The following is a 20,945-nucleotide window of genomic DNA, read 5'->3' on the forward strand; positions in this document are numbered from 1 at the left end:
CGAGTCAGGAACGGAAGTGCTCAAAAATCGCTAAAAATGGGCTTTAACTGTCTCAACTGAGTTCCAATGAGATGGGTCTGTCCATTTCTTATACTGTCTATGATAAAGACACAGTAGGCTACGTAACCACTAGTTCCTCAATCAATTTCATTGTGTATTGTTAAAAAATAAGGATGTTCAAGATGAAGACAAAACATGCGTCAAGTTCTTAGAAATCATGTAATGTTTCTATTCATGTTGGATTCATATTATTTTAAATGTTGATGAAATTACTCCCCATCATGCCACTCCATATCCATTTATTTTTCCTGTTCAACATTAAAGAATTATTTCTGAAGAATCTTCATCCGGATCTTTTCTATCCATATCAAGTTGCAAATACGTGTCAAGTTTCTATACGTCAAGTTGCAAAAATTACTAAATAAACCCACTAAAGCTAGCCTGGATGCCAGCCTGAACCCCGCCCACAACATTTTTCGGTCGGGAAGTTCGGTCTGGACTCGCTCCATTGAGGAGTAATTATGATCAGTCAAAAAATGTTCGGGCCAATCAAATTGCCAGGGCGGGCTTTATACGATGATGGAGAGATGATGTGCAGGGACGTAATCATCACGTTATCAAAGAGCGCTTAACTGGTTTCCCTCAGAGATGACTGCCGCTGGAGAACTGAGATGTGTAGATTCCGCTATCGCGTCTGTTGTAAAAGAAATCGACAGCACATTCATTTTAATAGACGAACAGAGAACTGCAATCAAGGCATTTGTCGATCGGAAAGATGTGTTTGCCGTCCTTTCTACGGGATTCGGCAAAAGTTTAATTTATCAGCTGGCTCCGATGGTCACTAAGAAGATGGGACGCAATGAAAACCCTGTGGTCGTTGTGGTTTCTCCTTTGGGCGCACTCATAGAGGACCAAGTAAAAGAAGCAACACTCGTTATTTTACTTCTTCCAGCGTGCGTGCATTTGAGTTCTGTGGTTGACAACTGTGCTATGCAAAGTAGTTGACTTACTGCGTTGCTCTCATTGGTTGTAGGTCTATCCAATTGAGTGCAGAGTCTTTTTTTTTCCTGGTTCGGTTAAGACACGCCTCATAATCAAAGCCCTATGGAGCAGTATCAGACTCACATTCTGACTAGAATATGAGTATGACGAAGTCAGGCTACACTGAAGCACTATTAAAGTATGATTTGTCGAGTGTATTCTCAAGCCAAATATATATTTGTGTGAGGAACAGTCAGATTGAAAACTACGTCATTTTTCTCTGATTTAGTAAGCTGAAATCGTGAACAAATCATTCTTTTGAACCGGTTCTTTACAATGAACCGAATTAAGACACTGTCTCAGTGGTTTTTGATTAACAGCTCACTGAAGGGAAAGTAAAACAACAACGTAATATTCGGTTGTTCTTTTACAAAAGTTATCATATTGGGATCAATTGGATAAACACACTAAAAAAGTACTTGTACTGTAAATGAAGACACTTGTAAAGCTAGATAACATAGTAAGACACTTTAAATGGTGTTCTCATAGGCTGCAAGGGAGTTCTTGCCCTCATTCAGAGCTATGTATTCAGTCTGGCATGTTCGGCCCAAAGGGATGGGGCCAAGGCACGAGGAGGCCCAATATTCCAAACAAAATGCCTCTCATCGCCTAAATGCATCATTGCAGCGGAGACAGGCAAGTCCCTCTTTCTCTGGATGTTTAAATGAGAGAGTGCATAAGCATGTATGTGTTGACTGGTGCTGAACTGGCTCAGTGAAAGTCCAGCAGACCTGTCTGGCCTCTGGGATGATCCACAAGAGACCCTATTGATTTATCTTTAAATCATTAACATTAATTAGGATTAAGTATTCCAGAGAGCCATGCAATAAAAATACATATTGGCCATTAAACTACAAAACTGATCTGTAGTGCAGAGAGACTAAAGTAGATGTCACACACATTGTACCTAACCTGTTAACTGCCACCCCCTTTTTGGAGCATAGATATGAATTTAAATGGTTGTAATTCATCAATGCTGTGGAATACAGACCTAAGGTTGGTCTCTTTAAAAGAAAAATACTCTTAAAGCAAATGTACTTAAAGGGATAGTTCACCCAAAAATGAAAATTCTTTCATCATTTACTCACCCTCAAGTTGTTCCAAACCTCTGTGTTTATTTGTTCTGCTGTACACAAAGGAAGATATTTGGAAGAATGTTTTAATCAAACAGATCTCAATCCCCATTGACTTCCATAGTAGAAAAAAAATACATACTATGGTAGTCAATGGGGATTGAGATCTGTTTGATTAAAACATTCTTCCAAATATCTTCCTTTGTGTACAGCAGAACAAATAAACACATAGAGGTTTGGAACAACTTGAGGGTGAGTAAATGATGATAGAATTTTCATTTTTGGGTGAACTATCCCTTTAAGTAAACATTCATTTTATACATACATAATGTATATTTTACGATATAATTTGGACTCTAATCTCCGGATTCACAGACAAGGCTAAAGCCTAGTCCCAGACAGACACACATTAGGCCATATGCACTGCTGCCTAAACTGAGCTGATGAAATCGCTCTAATTTAATAATGTCTAAAATACGCATATTATATTGCTTCATATTGCCATTACATATTTTAACACTTTTTTTTTTTTTGCCGTTTTACCAAATTGGCTTTTTTTCTTTATTTCTTTCTTTTTTGGCATATAGCAAGTCAAGTCAAGTCAAATCATTTTGTATAGCGCTGTCACAAAACATGTAATTTTAAAGCAGCGTTACAGAAAATCATTCTTGTCTTAAACCTTAAAGCCCCAACAGGAATTCAAGAAATAGCCTTAATTTAGAGTACTAAATTTGGGTCATTTGGGTAAAGACATAGACATTTTTCAGGATGCTGACAGTTAAGAGTAAAAGATTATAGAAAATCTCATAACAGTTACAATTTCTACTCCTTGCAGAGTTTATTTATATAAAGGCCTAAAAGATGAACGTCTGCTTGAGTTTTAATAATACACCCTCTTTGTTAGACTCTGTGGTTTGCACACCTGTGTTGACGGGCACGATGTCCTCTAGACGCCTTGAAATGGAAGCATAAACAGGCATACCCAGCTGGGGAAACCCAGACTCACCACAGCCCAGCACACAGAGCATGGCCTGCCGCCAGCGCCTGCATCTTTTCACACAGACATGCGCATTTGATCATTCCACCTGGAAAAGAATAGCAAAAGTGTCACAAAAGACATAGGAAATATCCTAAATTACCGTTAGGAATATTCAACAATTCCTTGAAAACAGTGTAGCATTCATGAACAAAATCAAATATTAAAACACCTCTGTGAATACATTACATTTAGAGACCCAGTACCGGTGCCAATGAGCATGGCAGGCGATGCCAAACTGCAGGCAAAATAAGCAAGCGCCAATGTGGCTGACTCTGAAGCTATTCAAGATGCTGGGAATTTCCTGGTGTGTCGCACTCACATTGATTTTTAAATGAGTAAACATGCTAAAACAAATAAATAAAAGTGCACATGAATTCCTCAACACTATTACAACGGCAGGAAATGTTATTTCTAATGCAACATTCACATGCGAGTTCAGTAAAAGGTCTGTATGCATAGTTGGACTGCCCTCTATTGGTAGGACATGATCATGTGCAGGACAACAAATTCTCCCTGAACTGCACATGAAAATCTAGAACAATTGACAGCTAAAGTTATTAACTATAAGAATATCACAATGATATCTGCTAAAGTTTTAAAAATGAAGACAAAACGTGAGTCATGTTCTTACACTCATGAAAAATTTCTATTCATGTTGCATTCAAATTATTTTAAATTTGTTGATGGAATGACACCATCATGTCACTCCAAACCCATTTATTTTTACTGTTCAACAATTAAATAATTATTTCCGAAGAATCTTCATGCAGACGTATCAAGCTGCAAAAATAACAAAATAAACCCACTAAAGCACCATTAAGGTACGAGTGAGGTTGAGTCAAACTATATATTTGTGTGAGGAACATTTAGATTGAAAATTAAGTAATTTTCACTGATTTAGGAAGATTAAATTTTGCACAAATCATTCTTTTGAACCGGTTCTTTGCAATGAACCGAATTAAGACACTTTCTCAGTGGTTTTCGATTAACAGCTCACTGAAGGGAAAGTTAAATAACACCGTAATATTCGGTTGTACAAAATACACACAGCCTGTATCACATTATAGACTGTTTGTATGGGGGGTGGGGGAATGGTGTAATATGTGTGCATGTGTTTATGGAAAGGCTCATCTCCAAGCACCATAACACATTTAGGCAGCCCTGCCACAGGCCTGGCGACGTTGATGGACACTTTCCCCATCCAGATCCATTCAATCCAGAGCCACAGAATGACAGAGAAGAAAGAAAGGGGTCAGGAGGAAAAGAAAAACAGAGGTTGTTCTGCATGGTCCTCCGATGGGCTCGCTGGGTGGTTTGTCTGTTTATTTAGTCTGTGGAGGTGATGGGAACTGAGCATCAGCCACTGCCAATTTTCTTCACACTGAGAAAATATTCATGTGGACAGCTGGAATCCAGAGAGCAGAGTCAAACAGACTCAGGGCCAACAGATACAAGACTCGGCCTCGCATGAAACACATTTCCAAATCGAAAATCCCAGCAAAAGCTCCTTTAGCTCTCTGGTCTTTTTTAAAATGCATGGTGGATAACCGATCCAAAGGAACCATGTTTGTAACAAGCCAGTGGTCTTTTTGCCATTCTAAGCATGTTGTTTCAGAAGCTGGCTAGATACATCCAAAGACTCAATGCAAAACTATTTCAGTCTGTTAAAACCAGTGAAGGATACAATTATAATCAAGGTTTCAAGTAGTTTTTCTGAGGTGAACCTCCAAGTCCCTAGTCATGCAAGAGTGTGGGTAATATTAAAACAGACTAAAAAAGTTTGAACAAAAAGATTTAATCCATAGAAAATATTCCAACCACTTAAGTTCACCACAACATCAATATAGTTGACATGTTTACACATTCAGAACAATTATTTTCGAAATTTTTTGTTGAAAAATGTTTTACACCCCCCCCCCCCCGAAATTATACACTGATAATTAATGACAATTATTTATTAAGCATTAAACAATGAACAGTCTTGCAAAAGTATGTCTACATCAAATGTAGTGATCGAACAAGATACATATTTAACTTATATTCACAATTTTGGTGCAATATATGCAAGCACAGATATATGCATTTACACAGTATGGGGGTAAATAGTTGGGAGGGGGTGGGAAATGCCACCCAAAGAGCTCAGAGGAAGCTGTTGAGCTTCTAGGCCTCACACGGAGATGTGGGGCCACCCACTCACAGGCCGATTTTGTTTATTTTCATCCTTTGAGGTAAACTGTTCAGTGTGAGCTGTTTATTAGGCCTTTGATTTGTCATGTGTCAGCTTGCGCTTGCAGGGCAAGTGTATACACTGTTTGTGGCTTGTATATAGTGGCGATTTGGAGGTCAAGGCTGGGAATGGTGGTTTAGGGATGATGGGAACGGTCTCATTTTGGTGATCCAAAAAAGAAAAAGAAAAAACAGTTTCAATGTGATGTGAAACAAGTTAGAATCCAAAAAAAAAAAAAAAAAAAACACCACAAGAGCTGATGATTCATGAAGATTGCTTTGAAAACCCAAGACACAGCATTTAAAATGTGATTAGCAAAAGATCCAAGATGAGGGAACCTTTATTCAGTACACAAAAACAATTAAAAGCGTACACACACACACAAAAAAACAAAACACTTGATGTATCTCTAACCAGATAGCAGATAAGATTATTAAAAGAACAAATTGAAGAGGTTTCTTTGCAGTTGTTCGCAGCTGAATCTCATCTTCGATTAGGTTGGTGACATCCTGACCCTCTGTTCTGCTTCAATAGCTGATCTCAAAGCCTGGTAAGACTCTACAAGAAGAAAAAACTATTTCAATGCCGTAATTATAACAGTTATATATTCTGTGCGCTGGTGTAGAATGCTCTAGTGACCTTCATGGAACATTATTTTTCCTTAAATAAAACATACACTTCCGTTCACAAAAGTTTGAATGGTATTAAAAAAAAGGAAAAGAATTTAACACTTATTTAGCAAGGAAGCATTAAATTGTTCCCGAGTGTGGAATAACGGCTGCTTGAAATTAGGCTTTGCCATCACAAGAATAAATAACATTAATTAGAAAACAGCTGGAACATCATTACACAATATTTTTGTTTTTACTGAAATTAAGAATAAAGGCAGCCTTGGTTAGCATAAGAGACTTTCAAAAACCTTATTGACCCATAACTTTAGAATGGTAGTGCATGTCTCTGTTTGGATTAAAATTAAATACCTTGCAGTTTCGTCATAAATGCATCAATCTCTGGTAAATTTGCTAAAATATCGAACGAGGGATATTCCATGGATCTGGCAATCTCACCGCACCCCTGGAAAAGGAATGAGAAACAGAAATGACTTTAAAGGTCTCAGAGCAGTTAAAAGAACTCCTGTCTGAAGAAATGCATTCAGGGGTAAACAAATAACAAAGGGGCGTTTTGTAATCTCACTTCGGGCTGGACGATATGGCCAAAATTTATGACACAACACATTTCTAAATATCGGTCGATACGATATAATTCCGATATCGATATGAACAGTATAAAAGCCTCAGGAAAAACTGCCAAGAATGCCCACAATGAATGTCTGTACCTACAAACTTCTGAAAGATGAATTTGCCAAGTCTCTGAAACCTCCTCCTATTAAACTATATAATATTTTAGAAATGAAATATTAACAATAATTTATTTGTACCATTTTTATTTGTATTTAGCCTTCATACAAACAAGAAATGTGAAATCACCGTCAAATAAACATAAGACTCACAATATTAATATCTTTAACTTTAAAGTCAAGTCAAGTCATCTTCATTTATATAGCACTTTTAACAATGGAGATTGTTTCAAAGCAGCTTTACAGAGATAAACATACAATTTACGGAAACAGAGATTGTTTTGGCTTTATAGCGATTTTTGAATAGTGTTATTTCCAGCTAAAGTTGGTTTTGATTGATTCACTTCCAGCAAAATTATCATTTGTTATTACATTAGGGGCCACTAAGACGACGGCGTTCTCTCTAAACAGACTTTAAACGAGAACCTGTGACCTGATGGCGTTCACATGCGCATTAAAAATTGATTCTATAGTTATATTCGTTTGAATATGTGTGCGCAGGTTTGAATTTCCCAACAAACAATTTTGGCCATAAAATGTAGGCTAACATAGGTTGATTATAATATTCTTATAGATTGAAAAGTGCTTCAGCCAGAATAAAGAATAAGAAAAGTGCTCAGAGTTGCTGCAGAAAAAAAAACAAAAAACACAAAACAAAAACAGATGTTTCTGAGGGACATTGAGTGTTCATGACACCCTGAATTCATTCCAATTGATGAATCTGAATGTAGTGTTTACATGAACGCTAAACAAGTGATCGGGTCACAAGCTTTAAGCTTCAAATAAGCAAATTCAAAGCTTTAATTCATCAAATTCATTCGCTCATTTATATGACACTTTAGTTAAGCAGGAAAAACAGCTTGTTCGTACGTCATACATACGCTATTTCAACGTCATTGCACATGCACAGTCCTTTCAGTCGGTTTTCAATCTGATCAAGTGTTTACATGTCCTCTCGATCGTATTAGAAAGGGAATAAACCACCGCTCTTAATTCGATCGAAAATTTATTCGGATCGAGCTCAATCGGATCGATTAAAGCGTTTAAATGAAGGCTTTTCAGTCCGATCGAGCCGTCAATCCGATTACTAATGGATTATCTGGTTGCATGTAAACGTAGCCTATGCCTGTAATGTATATTGAAATATCGAAAATGTGTTTAAAAATCATATCACTGTTATTGAAAAAATAAAAAATATTGCGATATATATTGATATTGAATTATTGTCCAGCCCTAAATCTCACTGCTATGGGGAGTTTTGTAACTTTGAGTGATAGTGAAGTTTAAAAAAAAGCCGCCCACTCAGAGCAGGTGTGTTTACACAATAGACATCCGGAAAGCCAGAAAGCTACAAACCTTCAATTCTTCAAAAAACCTCTCCTCCATATTAGACACTTGTGATATAGCCTCAAATGCTGGGACAACAGACTCCTGAAAAAATAAGTACATTTGGGGGGTTTTGAGCAATTTTTGCACCACATTTCTATAAATAAGTTAAACACATGCATGTATACATGAATGTCAAGCTGTGACATGCTATACTCAATCTAAATAGAAAAATGCATTAGATGAGTCTCAAAAATATTAAACTCGGAATGAAATTCACCTATTTTCTAAATGCATCTTACTGATCTTATTGTGAACGATTCATCCATGCATAATTTTTTTTTTTTTATACCTTAAATAAATAGAGAAGATCATGTTATGGCTTCATGTTTCTTGTTGACGTATGCCAAAATTCTCCTGTCAATTAGATTTCTCTGCCACTGTCTTACATTTGACCGCAGTCACATTCTGATCTGCCTCCTACCAATCAAGAACCAAAGGATAGAACCAAGTTCTCGTCCTACATTTTTTTTTTTACGATAATCCTTTTCACTCAGAAGTATGTCATAATATTTGCCTTCCATTTCATCACAACTTTACGACTAGTTATTTCAATTTGTTTGATTAATAAACAAAAGAAATATTAAATTATGACTTGCTGAAATAAAATTAAGTAGCTCATAATTGTCAAATTCAGTGACTTGGCATTCAAATAAAAGCTCCATTCAAACACAAGCAAAACAAAAACATCAAATTCAATACGATTTGTAGATGAAAGGAAATTCCTGACACTTAAAATTAATATGCACGGCGTGATTCACTCACCTCCTCTGAGGAGTTTCCCTCCTCAGAAATCTCTAGGTGTGTACCATTCTCCACTGAAGCTCCCTTGGACATGCCATTCAATTCCTTTACCCTGTCAGAAACACACAAAACTGACTGTAATAACTAAATCACACCACCAGAGGTCAGTCAGAAGCAACCCAAATTCCCATTAAGAAAAAAAAGCACCTGTTTGCATAACGGAGTGTATTCAGGGTGTATTCACAAGAGCCCATACCAGGTGATATCATTGCGATCTATAACAGGCAAAATGGAAAAACAAGGAGATTAATGTTACAATAAATAACAGTATTAAAAGCAAGCTCTAAAAAGAGGGTTACTGAAAGAAAAAAGGAAAAATAATAATAATAAAATCACTCTTACCATACAGGTCCTTGAATTTTCTCCAATGAAGGAGTCCCGAAGCACCTGGGTGAGTTTGCTCATCCTGAATGGGATGTGCTCACTGTTTTGACCCAGAGAGCGGATACATTCCTGAACAGTCAGGTAAGATATGAAAAAGTTATTGCATTCAAATTCTGTAACTGCCAATTACTTTAGTGTTTGTATGAATGGTGAAAAAACTGGGAACAAACTAGTTTCTTGCACTATAATGGAGCAGCAAACAAAAGCTATAAATCAAAAAAAGGCTTGTTGCATGAATCCAGATTCAGTTGCTACCCAGGTGAGTTTGAGATTAGTTCGAGCAAACTGTGTTCGCATTTGCTCAAATAGCAAAAGAAAACACCACAATATTGTTTTCACAACTTTCAAAAAAAAAAATTAAAAAAAAATAAGATAACGGCAGACAGAAGAGAAAAAGATGTCAATTTTACCGTCACTCCCACAGCCGCTGTATTAGAAACACCCTCACAAGAGCGTTAACTAGTTTCTTGTAATTTAATGCAGAGGTATTAGGTATAGGCCTGGTTTCAAAAACAGGGCTTAGATTAAGCCAGGATTAGGCCTTAGTTCAATCAGGAAATTTAAGTAGCTTTTATAAACGTGCCTTAGAATAACACATTACTGGTGTGCATCTTGAGACAAATGCACTGACATATCTTAAAATATGTCAGTGCCAAGTTGCTTTCAGTTAAAACAGCTCAAACATGCACTTCAGTCTGGGACTAGGCATAAACCCTTGTCCGTGAAACCAGTCCGTAGTATTTTAAATGTGGCTGTGTATTTAAAAAATAAATGAAAATATAAAAAAACCTTGTCAGATTTGTGATGCCGATGAACGTTAAAACCAGTCACAGTCTGCGAAGAGAGTCTATTCATAATACATATTCAAATAATTATATTAATTGACAATTCAGTTTAAACTTTATACATTTAATCTTGTATTTACCGGTATATCTATTCAAATACAAAGATTTTAGACAGATTAAGCTTACATGTTTTCTTTTGAGCTCTTTGCAAACCTATATAAATTATATTCAGTTGATTCACCTGCATTGATTGACAGTCAGATATTTTCTTTCAGCTGCCTTCTCAAACTTTTGCTGCAGCAGTGTTTATTCCTGTCTTGTAAATGCACTTAATATTTTTTAGAATCTCAATCTTCAGCAGATAAGTGAATTGCGGCGGCTCTCTAGCGAGAACTTAATCAAACTGACGCACAATGTTCTGTGTGATTGGCTGTTCGCTGCACATGTCATACTTTCAGGTGCACACACTAGAGTTAATGACAAACTCTGGATCAAACCCGGAGTTGACAGCGTTACTAAGCGTTGTGTGCCCACTCAACCTGATCGAAACCAGGTTGGATTAGTTTGTTCAACTAGCTTCATGCCACAGGCCTCAGTTGTATGAACATCTCTCAGATGGTTAACACCAGGGGTCGGCAACAGGCGGCCCGCGGGCCAAAACTGGCCCGCCAGCAATAATATCTGGCCCGCACCACAGACTGAAAAGTTCTGAAAGACATTCAAAAGAGTCTGTGGATCGCTAGACACACCTCTAAAATAGCCGTAATGAAATGTCTAATATTATATTCCAAACAGCGACAACTTCGTTGCAGATAAGACACACCGGCTTTGCATTTACAAAACTAGGTAGGATGAACGCATAGTTGTCTTTTCATTATTCTTTGTATGGCTATTTTCACTGTCAACTTTCCTCTTTAGACTCTTTGATAGTGCCATTTTCTCTCACCAGCTAGCTTAAATGTTAACATCACTCTGCACACGACATAATAGCGTACCTCCAGCACGCAAACAATTAAAAAAATGCAGTTTAGTATGTGAGGATGCCAAGGAATAATTCTAAGATTAAAAGTAGGCTACGTCAAATAATTATTACAATAAGTTAGGCTCCATTGTGTAACAAGCAAATTAAAATGATACATATTTATTATTCACAATATGGAAAGAGGAAATAAAACATAGTTTGTTAAGAGCATGACTAAAAAAAATGCCATTAATGGGCTTATTCAAGTCCTCTTATTTTTGGAGTTATTTTTATCCATTCCGTATCTCCCATGTGGGTCAGACATGATTTTGACCACTTCATTAAGTTTTGTAGAAAGCCTTTCTAAAAAGTGAATTTAATTTTGTATCTTATTTTTTATCAGCGTTTCATCAACCAATTGCCTGGATTTAATAAATAAGCAAATATAGAAGACAATATAATTAGGAGATGGAGGCGCCGGCGAGATTGCATTGCTCGTGAACTGGAGCTCGTCTCATAAACGAACCGAAACTCAGCGCTGCCTCAGACACGAGAAATATATATAGAAAGCTTAAAAGGTCTAATTTTAAACTAAACAATTCAAAACGAAAATAAACCGACTACTCTCTGCTTATGTAATCCATATAAAATGTGCATTTCTCTCTATAGGTGAGTTAACTACTGCGGTCACTATTTTATTACTAAACTATTATATTTTTTATTTTATTTACACTATTAATAAACAATTAAAATGTCTCCTTGCTATATTTGAAACATTCATAATCATTACTTTTGCCGGTTCCTTGTGACAGCTTTTGCGTTATTGGCAGCGTCACCCTCTGGTTACATGAACACCACCGAATCATCACCGATTTTAGACAATAAATCGCACAACCTATTCGATATTCTATAATTAAATCAACAAATCGAATATTCGAAAATGACTCATCCCTAGTCACTACTGCTTTATTAATTTATCCAGTGGAAAACCCAGACACCGCCACACAAATGTGGCTTTTTGTTAATGACTGTCCTACTACAGGATTTAACACAGTAACAGCTCACTACCAGTTACAAAAGACACTGTAACAGTCTGTCACAAGCAATTCTAGTTGCATTTTTCATCAATTCATTTCTTAAATTATGTTCTGGCCCGCCATCTAGTGTCAAAACATTTTTTTGGCCCGATGCCAACCCCTGGTTTACACGATTTAAAAAAAAAATTCAAACACTTTTAACCCTCTGGGGACCAGAGTGTTTTTGGGGCCCTTGGGATGTTTTGACATGCACTGACATTTGTGCTTTTTTCAGTTATTTATAAACATGTTAATGGCAAAGGTGTAAATTCACTCTATATAGCACAAACTTGGCATCCATGATATCTGAGCAACATGTATGTACATGTTTGTATTTTTAATAGAATAATGTTTATGCGTGGTTATTGAAAAAAATAAAAATAAAAGTTGCTGAAATAAGACCACAAAACACATATTGATTATTTCTTCACAAGACTTTTGAAAATTGTATCACATAGCCTAGAATATTTGCTCCAAAACTATGTGAGAATCATCCTGACTACTCATTCAGATAAGTCAATAAAGTCTTTTACATTTTTAATGACGTGTTTTGTTTGAGAAAGCTTTATGCAGGAGGCTTGATCTCTCATTAATATGTATGGCATTCCACACCTGAGAAAGACAAAGACCCTCCCATAATGGCCCTATTAGGTGCTATCAGGCCATATCATTACAGGAGCCTTGCACAAAGAATGAGGAGATTTAAAAAAGAATGGCTTTTAGATTGTTTGGATTTATATAAGGAAAATACAGGGTGCATACGTCTGGACACTTCTATCACACACCCTTCACCATATAGACATGGTTTAATTTCAGTTCAAAGTTAGAGTTGGAAACATCTTGAAAAGAAAATTGTCTTTCTCCATAAATGTCTTAGTTTGATCATACATATTTCAAAGTTGAGGATTCATTATTTTGATATAGCTTGAACAAACACTATAACATCTTAGTTGATTAGTTTATTGACAAAACATAGGCCTACTATATATTTAACATATGAGCAGAAACTCCTAAAAAAGCTTATTTGATGTCTATTTTAGAGTAAAAACTTTATCCAAAACGAGAAATGTTGTCTGTTATTTAGTCTGTAACAGTGCGTATCTGTGCGTTCATTCATTCATTCATTCATTCACACACACACACACACGATTCACATTTAACAGTATGCTATTTTTCCGTTTACAGACACTACGTTATTCTATATCGCGATTAGAACAAAGCACTTGCATAAAACACTTACTTCTCAGCTGAATCTGTTCATCCTCGCAGTGAAAATAAATCCAGTGGTAAGTGTCCCAGGATTGTTCCTCATATAGCCGCGCAAGACGACAGTAGATTAATCTGACTAAAAAATAATGTGTGTTTTCAGAGTTTATGGGCGTTAACGCGTCTCAATGTTTTGCTTCACATATTTGCGTTTGAATAGCGCGTGCTCTCCGTGGGCGTGTCACATTACCAGGGATAATCAGCTGAGAGAACGATAATGAGACGGGCTGACACGTCTCTCTTTTTATATAGATGACATAAACGGAGAATAATAATTTTAGTTTTGAATCGGATCATTTAAAAGTACAAACTCAAATGATTTAAAAGATATATTGCTTATGGCTGGGTGAATAGTTTTAGCTGAGTTGTGTTGAAGATTAGAGACGTGCTCCAGAAAAAAAGTTCACGGTGACCGAGAGGCAGAACGCACACCCTGTTTATTTTCTTTATTTTACAAAAGCACAATATTTTATTTCGATTGTATGTGGGCACATAAAAAAAGTAGACATTTAACAGATTATTTTCTCATATTTCTTAACTCTATATGAACAGAAATGATGGTAGTACTTTAAGTCTATTTTTCTGCTATGTGAAAAAAAACGAGCAAAACGCGCCCGCGCGTTTCTGGTCCCCAGAGGGTTAAACTATGTAATTTGATAAAGAATCAAATTTTGACCCTTTCATATTGACAAATAGAATAAAAATGTGTATTAAAATGAAACCATTAAGTAGACAAAGCACCTTCAAAGCCAGCAGGCTACGGTTGATCTCCGCAGTCTCCACTATGGTGTGCCGATCATTACTGCTGACATCAGTGCCACGTTCGTTCCCAGCAAGGTCCACCAGAGAGAACTTCCCATGGAGGAAAATCCGCCGCCTTAGGATTACTTGCAAAACCGCATGTGAACGCGATGAGATGGCATTTGCAAACGTTTGGCCAGACGTTCTGGTATAGAGAGAGAGAAAGTTTTATTGTTGAACGAATTATCTGAAACTGAAATAATAGATGCATTGTATTGATGTCACTTTCCCATCAGAACACCCCCTTAGCCAGACTGAGTGGCAAAACATCCTAAAACATGACTGGATTTAATAGGAGAAACAGCGAAAACAACTTACCAAAGAACCAGAGTGGTCCATGGACATTGACATGTGGCCAGAAATCGGGTTTCCTGACATTTATAAACGCCACAGAAATGTATAGTGCAAAGCCTGTGACCAGCTAGACAACACTGTAAAGACTATAGTACATCTAAATCCAGATGATCGATTATATATATCGTTATACATTGGCCGGCCCTAAAACTCTAAGGCATTATAGACCTAACATTATAATATTTCTGTAAAGCTGCTTGGAAACGGTGTGTATTGTGAAGCACTAATACATTTGACTTGACGCTTGGTCATACTTCAAGATGGGATAAAATCACAAGGACATCAATTGATATTTTAAATATTTTGTAGGAACTTTTAAAAGTTATCTGGATAAGTCGGTCTGTCAGCTGTTACCACGCAGAGTTCCATGCTGTAAGCTGACTTTAAGAACTCTTTTGTGCTCCTATCCATTTATCTGTCTAGACTGGGTCTGTCAAACATTATCCAAACATTCCTCTTTATAGAACACATGGATCATCATAATTGATTTTCTTAAAATTTTTTAATACTGACAAAAACTTTACAGTAACGTAGAATATAAGATTTCTTTAATATTTACCTGCATGCACTTCCCTTCTCAATCATCTTGATGACGTCATCAACAGATGACACGGGAACTTCGTGCAAGCCAACAACGTTGACCTGCTGCTTCTCATCCTCTAAAACACGCAACTTTGCTTTCTTATTCAGCAAGTCAAACACCTGCAGTGCACAAAATGTTCATCATCATGCCTGAACAAGTACTTTATGCTTGCAACCACAATCTAAAAATCAAATCAGCTTAAAATCAAATAATAATATCCCACTTGTTTAATTGAGCATAAAGAGTACATTTCCAAATGATTAATTTTAGGTTTATTTGCTCTAGCAAACACAATCAGCCATCCGTTTGACAAGACATCACAGAAATGTTTTGGAAACATGTAATACAATGTGCAAACCTTGCCATTGTAGATCTCAAAAAAGGTGACATATGGGCAAAGGTCCATATCAGCATATCGCTTTTGCTTTAGGAGGGTAAATACATCCTGTGCTGTGGAGTATGCAGACAGATTAATACCAGAGTGAACATGGATAAATGTAACAGCCCACTATGTAAAGTACATTTGACAGTTACAATCACCTGCCAGGGCGTAAATCCCTTTAGAGCTGTTTTGGCTCTTTCCAGTGAAGTCTCCACCCATAGTCTGTAAAGAATGCCTTAAGATCAACAACATGGTTTTGGACAGTGTGGGATTTTTTTTTTTGAAAGCACAAACAACTTACATGAGTTTTTCCACTGCCTGTTTGGCCATATGCAAAGCACGTTGCCATACCACCTTCGAAAATGGTCTTAACCAGAGGCTTAGCAGTGAACCTAAAAGTTAAATTCATAACCATTTGAATATTTTCTAGCTTAAACATTGGCATATCCCCCAAAAATATAAATTCTGCCATTATTTGTGAGAAATACAAAGTTTTAACTAGTAATTTTATTCCATGTAAATACAAAGCATGTTTCGTGTTTCTTGGAAGAAACACATACATGTTTGGAACGGCACAGATGTGAACTAATTCTTGAATAAACAATACCTGCCATGTTCACACATGGTAATAAATACCAAACAGAAACTCAAAAAAATACTCAGCTACCTGTAAATCAAGTCATTAGTGGCGTCTTCATCGAACGAGTAATCAAAACGGAAGTTCTGATTCTCCAGGTACTTGGTCAGATCCACTTTCTGCTTGGGCTCGTGCAACAGCAGGGCTCCGTTACCAGGTATTGTGACCACATCAATCTCTTTCTTTGCCAACTCTGAACACAAATAAATGAGAAATACATGAAAAATCACCCAAACAATTCAATTCAAGAAAGAATCAATTGGAGAGGTCATATCAGCAACCTACCCTTTTTATTAAGAGGACGTTTGCGAACGCAGACACATATTCTGTGAGGTTTGACCTAAAAAAAAAATGCACTGTGTGTTAAAATAATATGAATGAATAGATGATATTAATATTATGCTCATTAACTCACAGGATCGGACAAAGACATGGGTATTTTCTCCAGGGTCTCTCTGTAGTCTTCAATCATCTGGTAAAACTGCTTAGGGCGACTTGTATCTCCAAACTAGAAACACAATTGTGAAAGGAGAAATTCAAATACATTTTTCGACATTTCCACTTCAAGACTACAAGTCTGTGACTAAAACAGAAAAGTTAAAAAACAAAAATGATACAGTAAATTGATATTACCAATAAATAAAATAATAACTTAAAATTACTCCATTTTATGTCTAAAAATAAAATAATTGAATATTCTGAAATATTCAATTCTGAATGGTTCAGTAATTAAGCAATAATAGTGACCACAAAAAAAACATTTTGTGCAAAAAATTCAGACTTCATTTGAAAAGGATTAAAACTATAGGCATGATATCTGGATCAAATACGGTACCTTTCCTCTCTTTTGTGCTTCAGGATTTTTAGCAAGCGACAACCGTTTGTTTGCCCCCCTGTTCACTTCCGATATTTGAGACATGCGATGGCCTAAAAGATTACAATTACAACAGTGCTATAAGTGCTGTAAATGTTAATAGCCACCATATCCATGATGTCAAAGCATGCATGACAAATTCAAAACAGTACATACTTGATGGACCCATGGGGGCACATTTGGAAGCCTCACTCTCACATATAGCCTCAATGGTTGGTAGCAGAGGAGAAGCTGGCTTTGAAACAAGTCTCCTCTGGTAACCTGCCAATCCAGATGGTGAAATGTTTTGTAAAAGATGTTTTCAATTCAATTCAATTCAATTTTTATTTATATAGCGCCATTACAACACCCAAAAAGGTGCACAAAGCGCTTTCCATAAAACACATAAAAAGACAACAGTATATAGAAATTGAAAGTAACTAACACAACGACTAAAAACAAAACAAATGATTACGTGTTGAAAGCCTTCCTGAAAAGAAACGTTTTCAACTGTGATTTAAAAACACTAAACACAGTAATGTTACGAAGGGTAGTAGGTAAGGCATTCCACAAAGTAGGACCCTGGATGGCAAAAGATCGGCCTCCAAACTTTTTGCATCTAAACTTGGGGATAATCAAAGAGGTGTTCTGAGAGGAGCGGAGGGTTCTGGCAGAATGGTATACAGTGACCAGCTCAGAGAGGTAAGTTGGGGCCAGACCATTAATGGCCTTAAAAACAAACATCAGAACCTTATACTCCACCCTAAAACGTACCGGGAGCCAATGAAGTGAACAGAGGACGGGGGTGATATGAGTATGTTTGTGGGTATTTGTAAGGAGACGGGCTGCTGCGTTTTGAACCATCTGAAGACGGTTGAGAAATGATAGGTTAAGCCCAGTGTAGAGGGCATTACAATAATCCAGCTTTGAGCTGATAAATGCATGAATGGCTCTTTCTAGATCAGCACGGGACAGGAATGATTTCACCTTATGATTTAACAATGATTTGAGTCTCCAAGCTGACAGCACAAGTGAACTATGGATGTGACAGTCCATTCACCTCACATCGGTTACCAATCAATATCAGTTCATGCCAATCCAACATTACCTGTAACTTGACTACATATCTTAATATGTTGATGTAGAGACAGACCTGAAGGTTTAGGGATCGTAGATGTGGGAAGATCCTGAGAGAAAACTTCTTCTGCAGCCGTTGCCGAGACCACAGGTAGAGGGGCAGGCAGTCGGAACAAGCACGTCTGACGTGTGGTCATTCTTTTAGAGGCTGAAAGGGACAAAAATATATGATATATGATGTCACTGCAATTCAGTGTAAATTACTTATGTTTAGTCACATCAAGGCACAAATAAAGAGATTTCCAAAGTAGAATAAAGAGCTTCTTATCAACACTGCCACTAAATCCAAAGGCAATCCTATGGACAAATCCTGAATCTCCAAAACCATTTGTCATGATTGCATTTATCAGCAATAAAATTGGACAACAGTTTGGACAATATCTTCACCCTCATAGTATCTGACAATGTGCAGACATTGTAGAAATAAACTTCTAAAATTATTAAAAGAACAGTCATTGCTATATGAAACCCAAAAGTGAAAAGCCATCAGCCACAGTGCATTGATCGCTGCTAGAACTAATGACCATCTCTGCCATATGTGACCTTTCTGGACTGACAGAGACAGGAATTTATACCATGTCCTATTTTTGATAAGTAGATAATTTGTAGAAAAGACCATGTGGACAGAAGTGGAAAGAGACACCCTGATTAAGTCTAATGAGAAGTTCAATTTAGCCTTGAGTGAGTGTGATTGGAGGGCATAAAGAGAGCATGCACTTGATGCAAACCTGACTCTTCAGATGGACAATCCTGAGGAGCAGCTTCAAATAGGAAACACACCAGAAGATTACACTGGTGCAGGTCAGGAGACCAACTATGAATTGGAGTAAACCTATTGGAAACAATGAATAATATAACTTACGTTCTGAAGTAGGTATTCTGGATGACCTTGAAAGAAGCTCTGATGCTCTGATGTTCTGAAGCATACACAAAGTAGTGTGTAAATGACCAAGTAGTCAATTGTGCATAGAAAAATGAAATTAGATTTAAAGATGTGTTTTTAGATTAGAATGAATAACAAATGAGTGTGATTTCAAACACAGCATGTGCATGAATGTGCGTAAAATACAGTAATGCTTATGTTGTCCCATATCCATTAAATTTGAGGATAAGCAAACAGAACTCACTTTTGCCATTTTTTTCTCGGGTGCAGCGATAGGCTCTGGTTCCTCTTGACGACAAGGTTGAAGGTGTTGCATAAGGTCAGAATTGAGTTGCTTGAGTTCATCCATGTCAACCTAGAGTACAATCGAATTAATAGTCTAGTTAACTAAGTCATCCTAGAGCATTGGCTGACGTGGCTGTACAAGTGCAAATACCAACAACTCCACACAGAGGCCAATGTACTGTTCTAAACAGTGAAAAAATCTTATGACAAATTAAGTACCAACCTCTTTTCCTTTAGTAATGCCTTTCTCAGCCCATTCCACATTGATTGTGGCTTTAGTGACGTTGACAGTTTTCACAGTGGCGCTGTGTATTCTTCCTGCATTGATGGGAGACAGTGCCATAAACAAACAGCATTTTCTTGGTTGAACTTTGAGACTTTCCTCATTGGTGCAAAAAAATGTGTTATTCACTTTTATTGCATCTTCCCCCCCCCCCCCATTCAATAACTTATGACAGAGGATGTCATTCAGCATAACTTTTTTTTTTTAACAAAAGAAACTAAATTATTTAGTTTAAGGTTTGGAACAACATGTTAACTTATAATAACAAGAGTAAAATACAGAATTGTCTTTTTTTGGTGAATTATCCCTTTAAAAGACAATCCCAGCCAACTAGAATGTGTATATATTTCCATAGCAATCTTATCCTACATGACAAGGGAGCACAAGAAAAAAGTGAAAGGTTATTTGCATTATTTACACATTGATTGTTACAAAAAGATTGCTTTATAATTTTTCTTTTAGTGTTGATCTTTTGGTGTAATTTTCAATCTTTAGAAACCTCCCGCTGCAATCACTACTAAATTACATGTTGCATCACTAAGCATTAACGTTATGTTAACTTTAACCTGATTTTACTTGGTTTGACATCAACTGATTTGATGATGCAGTTCTTAAAGTTAATTTACTTGTAAAAGATTAGCACGTAGCAAACAAGCATCTTACCATCACTACGACTTATATTGACTGCGAGCCCAATAAGTATTTTCGCCAATGCAGGATCCATCTCAGGGTATGGTTATTTGGTTATTTACAGTTGTTTTCGACGTCTCTAAAGTTCAGATTTTAAATTAGTATTTTTCTGCCACTTTGCCCTTACTTGTCGTAAACCAACATTAACCGCCCTGCATTCAAAATTCGTCAGCGGAAGTTATTGGATTATTTATGTAGGTGGTGCTTCGTTTGAACCAATCAGAGCACGCTAAAAAAATGACTGGCATTTCAATGCACCAATCAGATCTTAGAGTAGTCTCACACTCTGGCTGCTCTTTTCACCCTATGTTTTCACCACATGGGAACCTGCTACATTAAAAAAAAAAACGTCACATTAACAGCAAAACCGAATGGTAAAGTCATGGAAATGAGACGTTTAAAGCCAGTGTCTTGGAATATGGTGTCAGTAAGTAATAAAAATACACAAACGTCACTGAGTAAAGTCATGGAATTAATACAAAAGAACAAATCACACAAACAGGCTATACTGATACAGTGTAAAGTATACTCTGTAAACAGTGCTAAACAACGTTTCTTAGATTATCTCAATGATTGTTTTTAATAAGACGCAGCTGTTATGTCATTTTCAGTAGCTAACGTTACTCCAAATTTTTAGATAGCGTTTGAAATTCCACCG

The 20,945-nt window shown here is 36.7% G+C and overlaps 1 protein-coding gene across 1 annotated transcript; it reads right to left on the reverse strand.

Annotated features, from left to right (window-relative positions):
- Window positions 1-5,622: 5,622 nt before the first annotated feature.
- Window positions 5,623-20,380, reverse strand: kif2c (kinesin family member 2C). The gene is made up of 21 exons (XM_056239496.1): window positions 20,261-20,380; window positions 19,538-19,632; window positions 19,274-19,384; window positions 19,009-19,063; window positions 18,163-18,294; window positions 17,187-17,291; window positions 16,992-17,083; window positions 16,572-16,664; window positions 16,442-16,496; window positions 16,187-16,349; window positions 15,821-15,911; window positions 15,678-15,741; window positions 15,496-15,587; window positions 15,114-15,256; window positions 14,141-14,345; window positions 9,270-9,380; window positions 9,075-9,142; window positions 8,889-8,979; window positions 8,094-8,168; window positions 6,361-6,454; window positions 5,623-5,938 (listed from the first exon to the last, which is right to left on the reverse strand). Exons 1-21 carry the CDS (start codon window positions 20,319-20,321, stop codon window positions 5,874-5,876), a joined length of 2,061 nt encoding a protein of 686 aa, XP_056095471.1. The 5' UTR covers window positions 20,322-20,380; the 3' UTR covers window positions 5,623-5,873.
- Between the last annotated feature and the right edge of the window lie 565 nt (window positions 20,381-20,945).

This window comes from Rhinichthys klamathensis, unplaced genomic scaffold (assembly GCF_029890125.1).
Source record: "Rhinichthys klamathensis goyatoka isolate OS25496 unplaced genomic scaffold, OSU_Roscu_1.1 h1tg000566l_1, whole genome shotgun sequence".
NCBI lineage: Eukaryota > Metazoa > Chordata > Actinopteri > Cypriniformes > Leuciscidae > Rhinichthys > Rhinichthys klamathensis.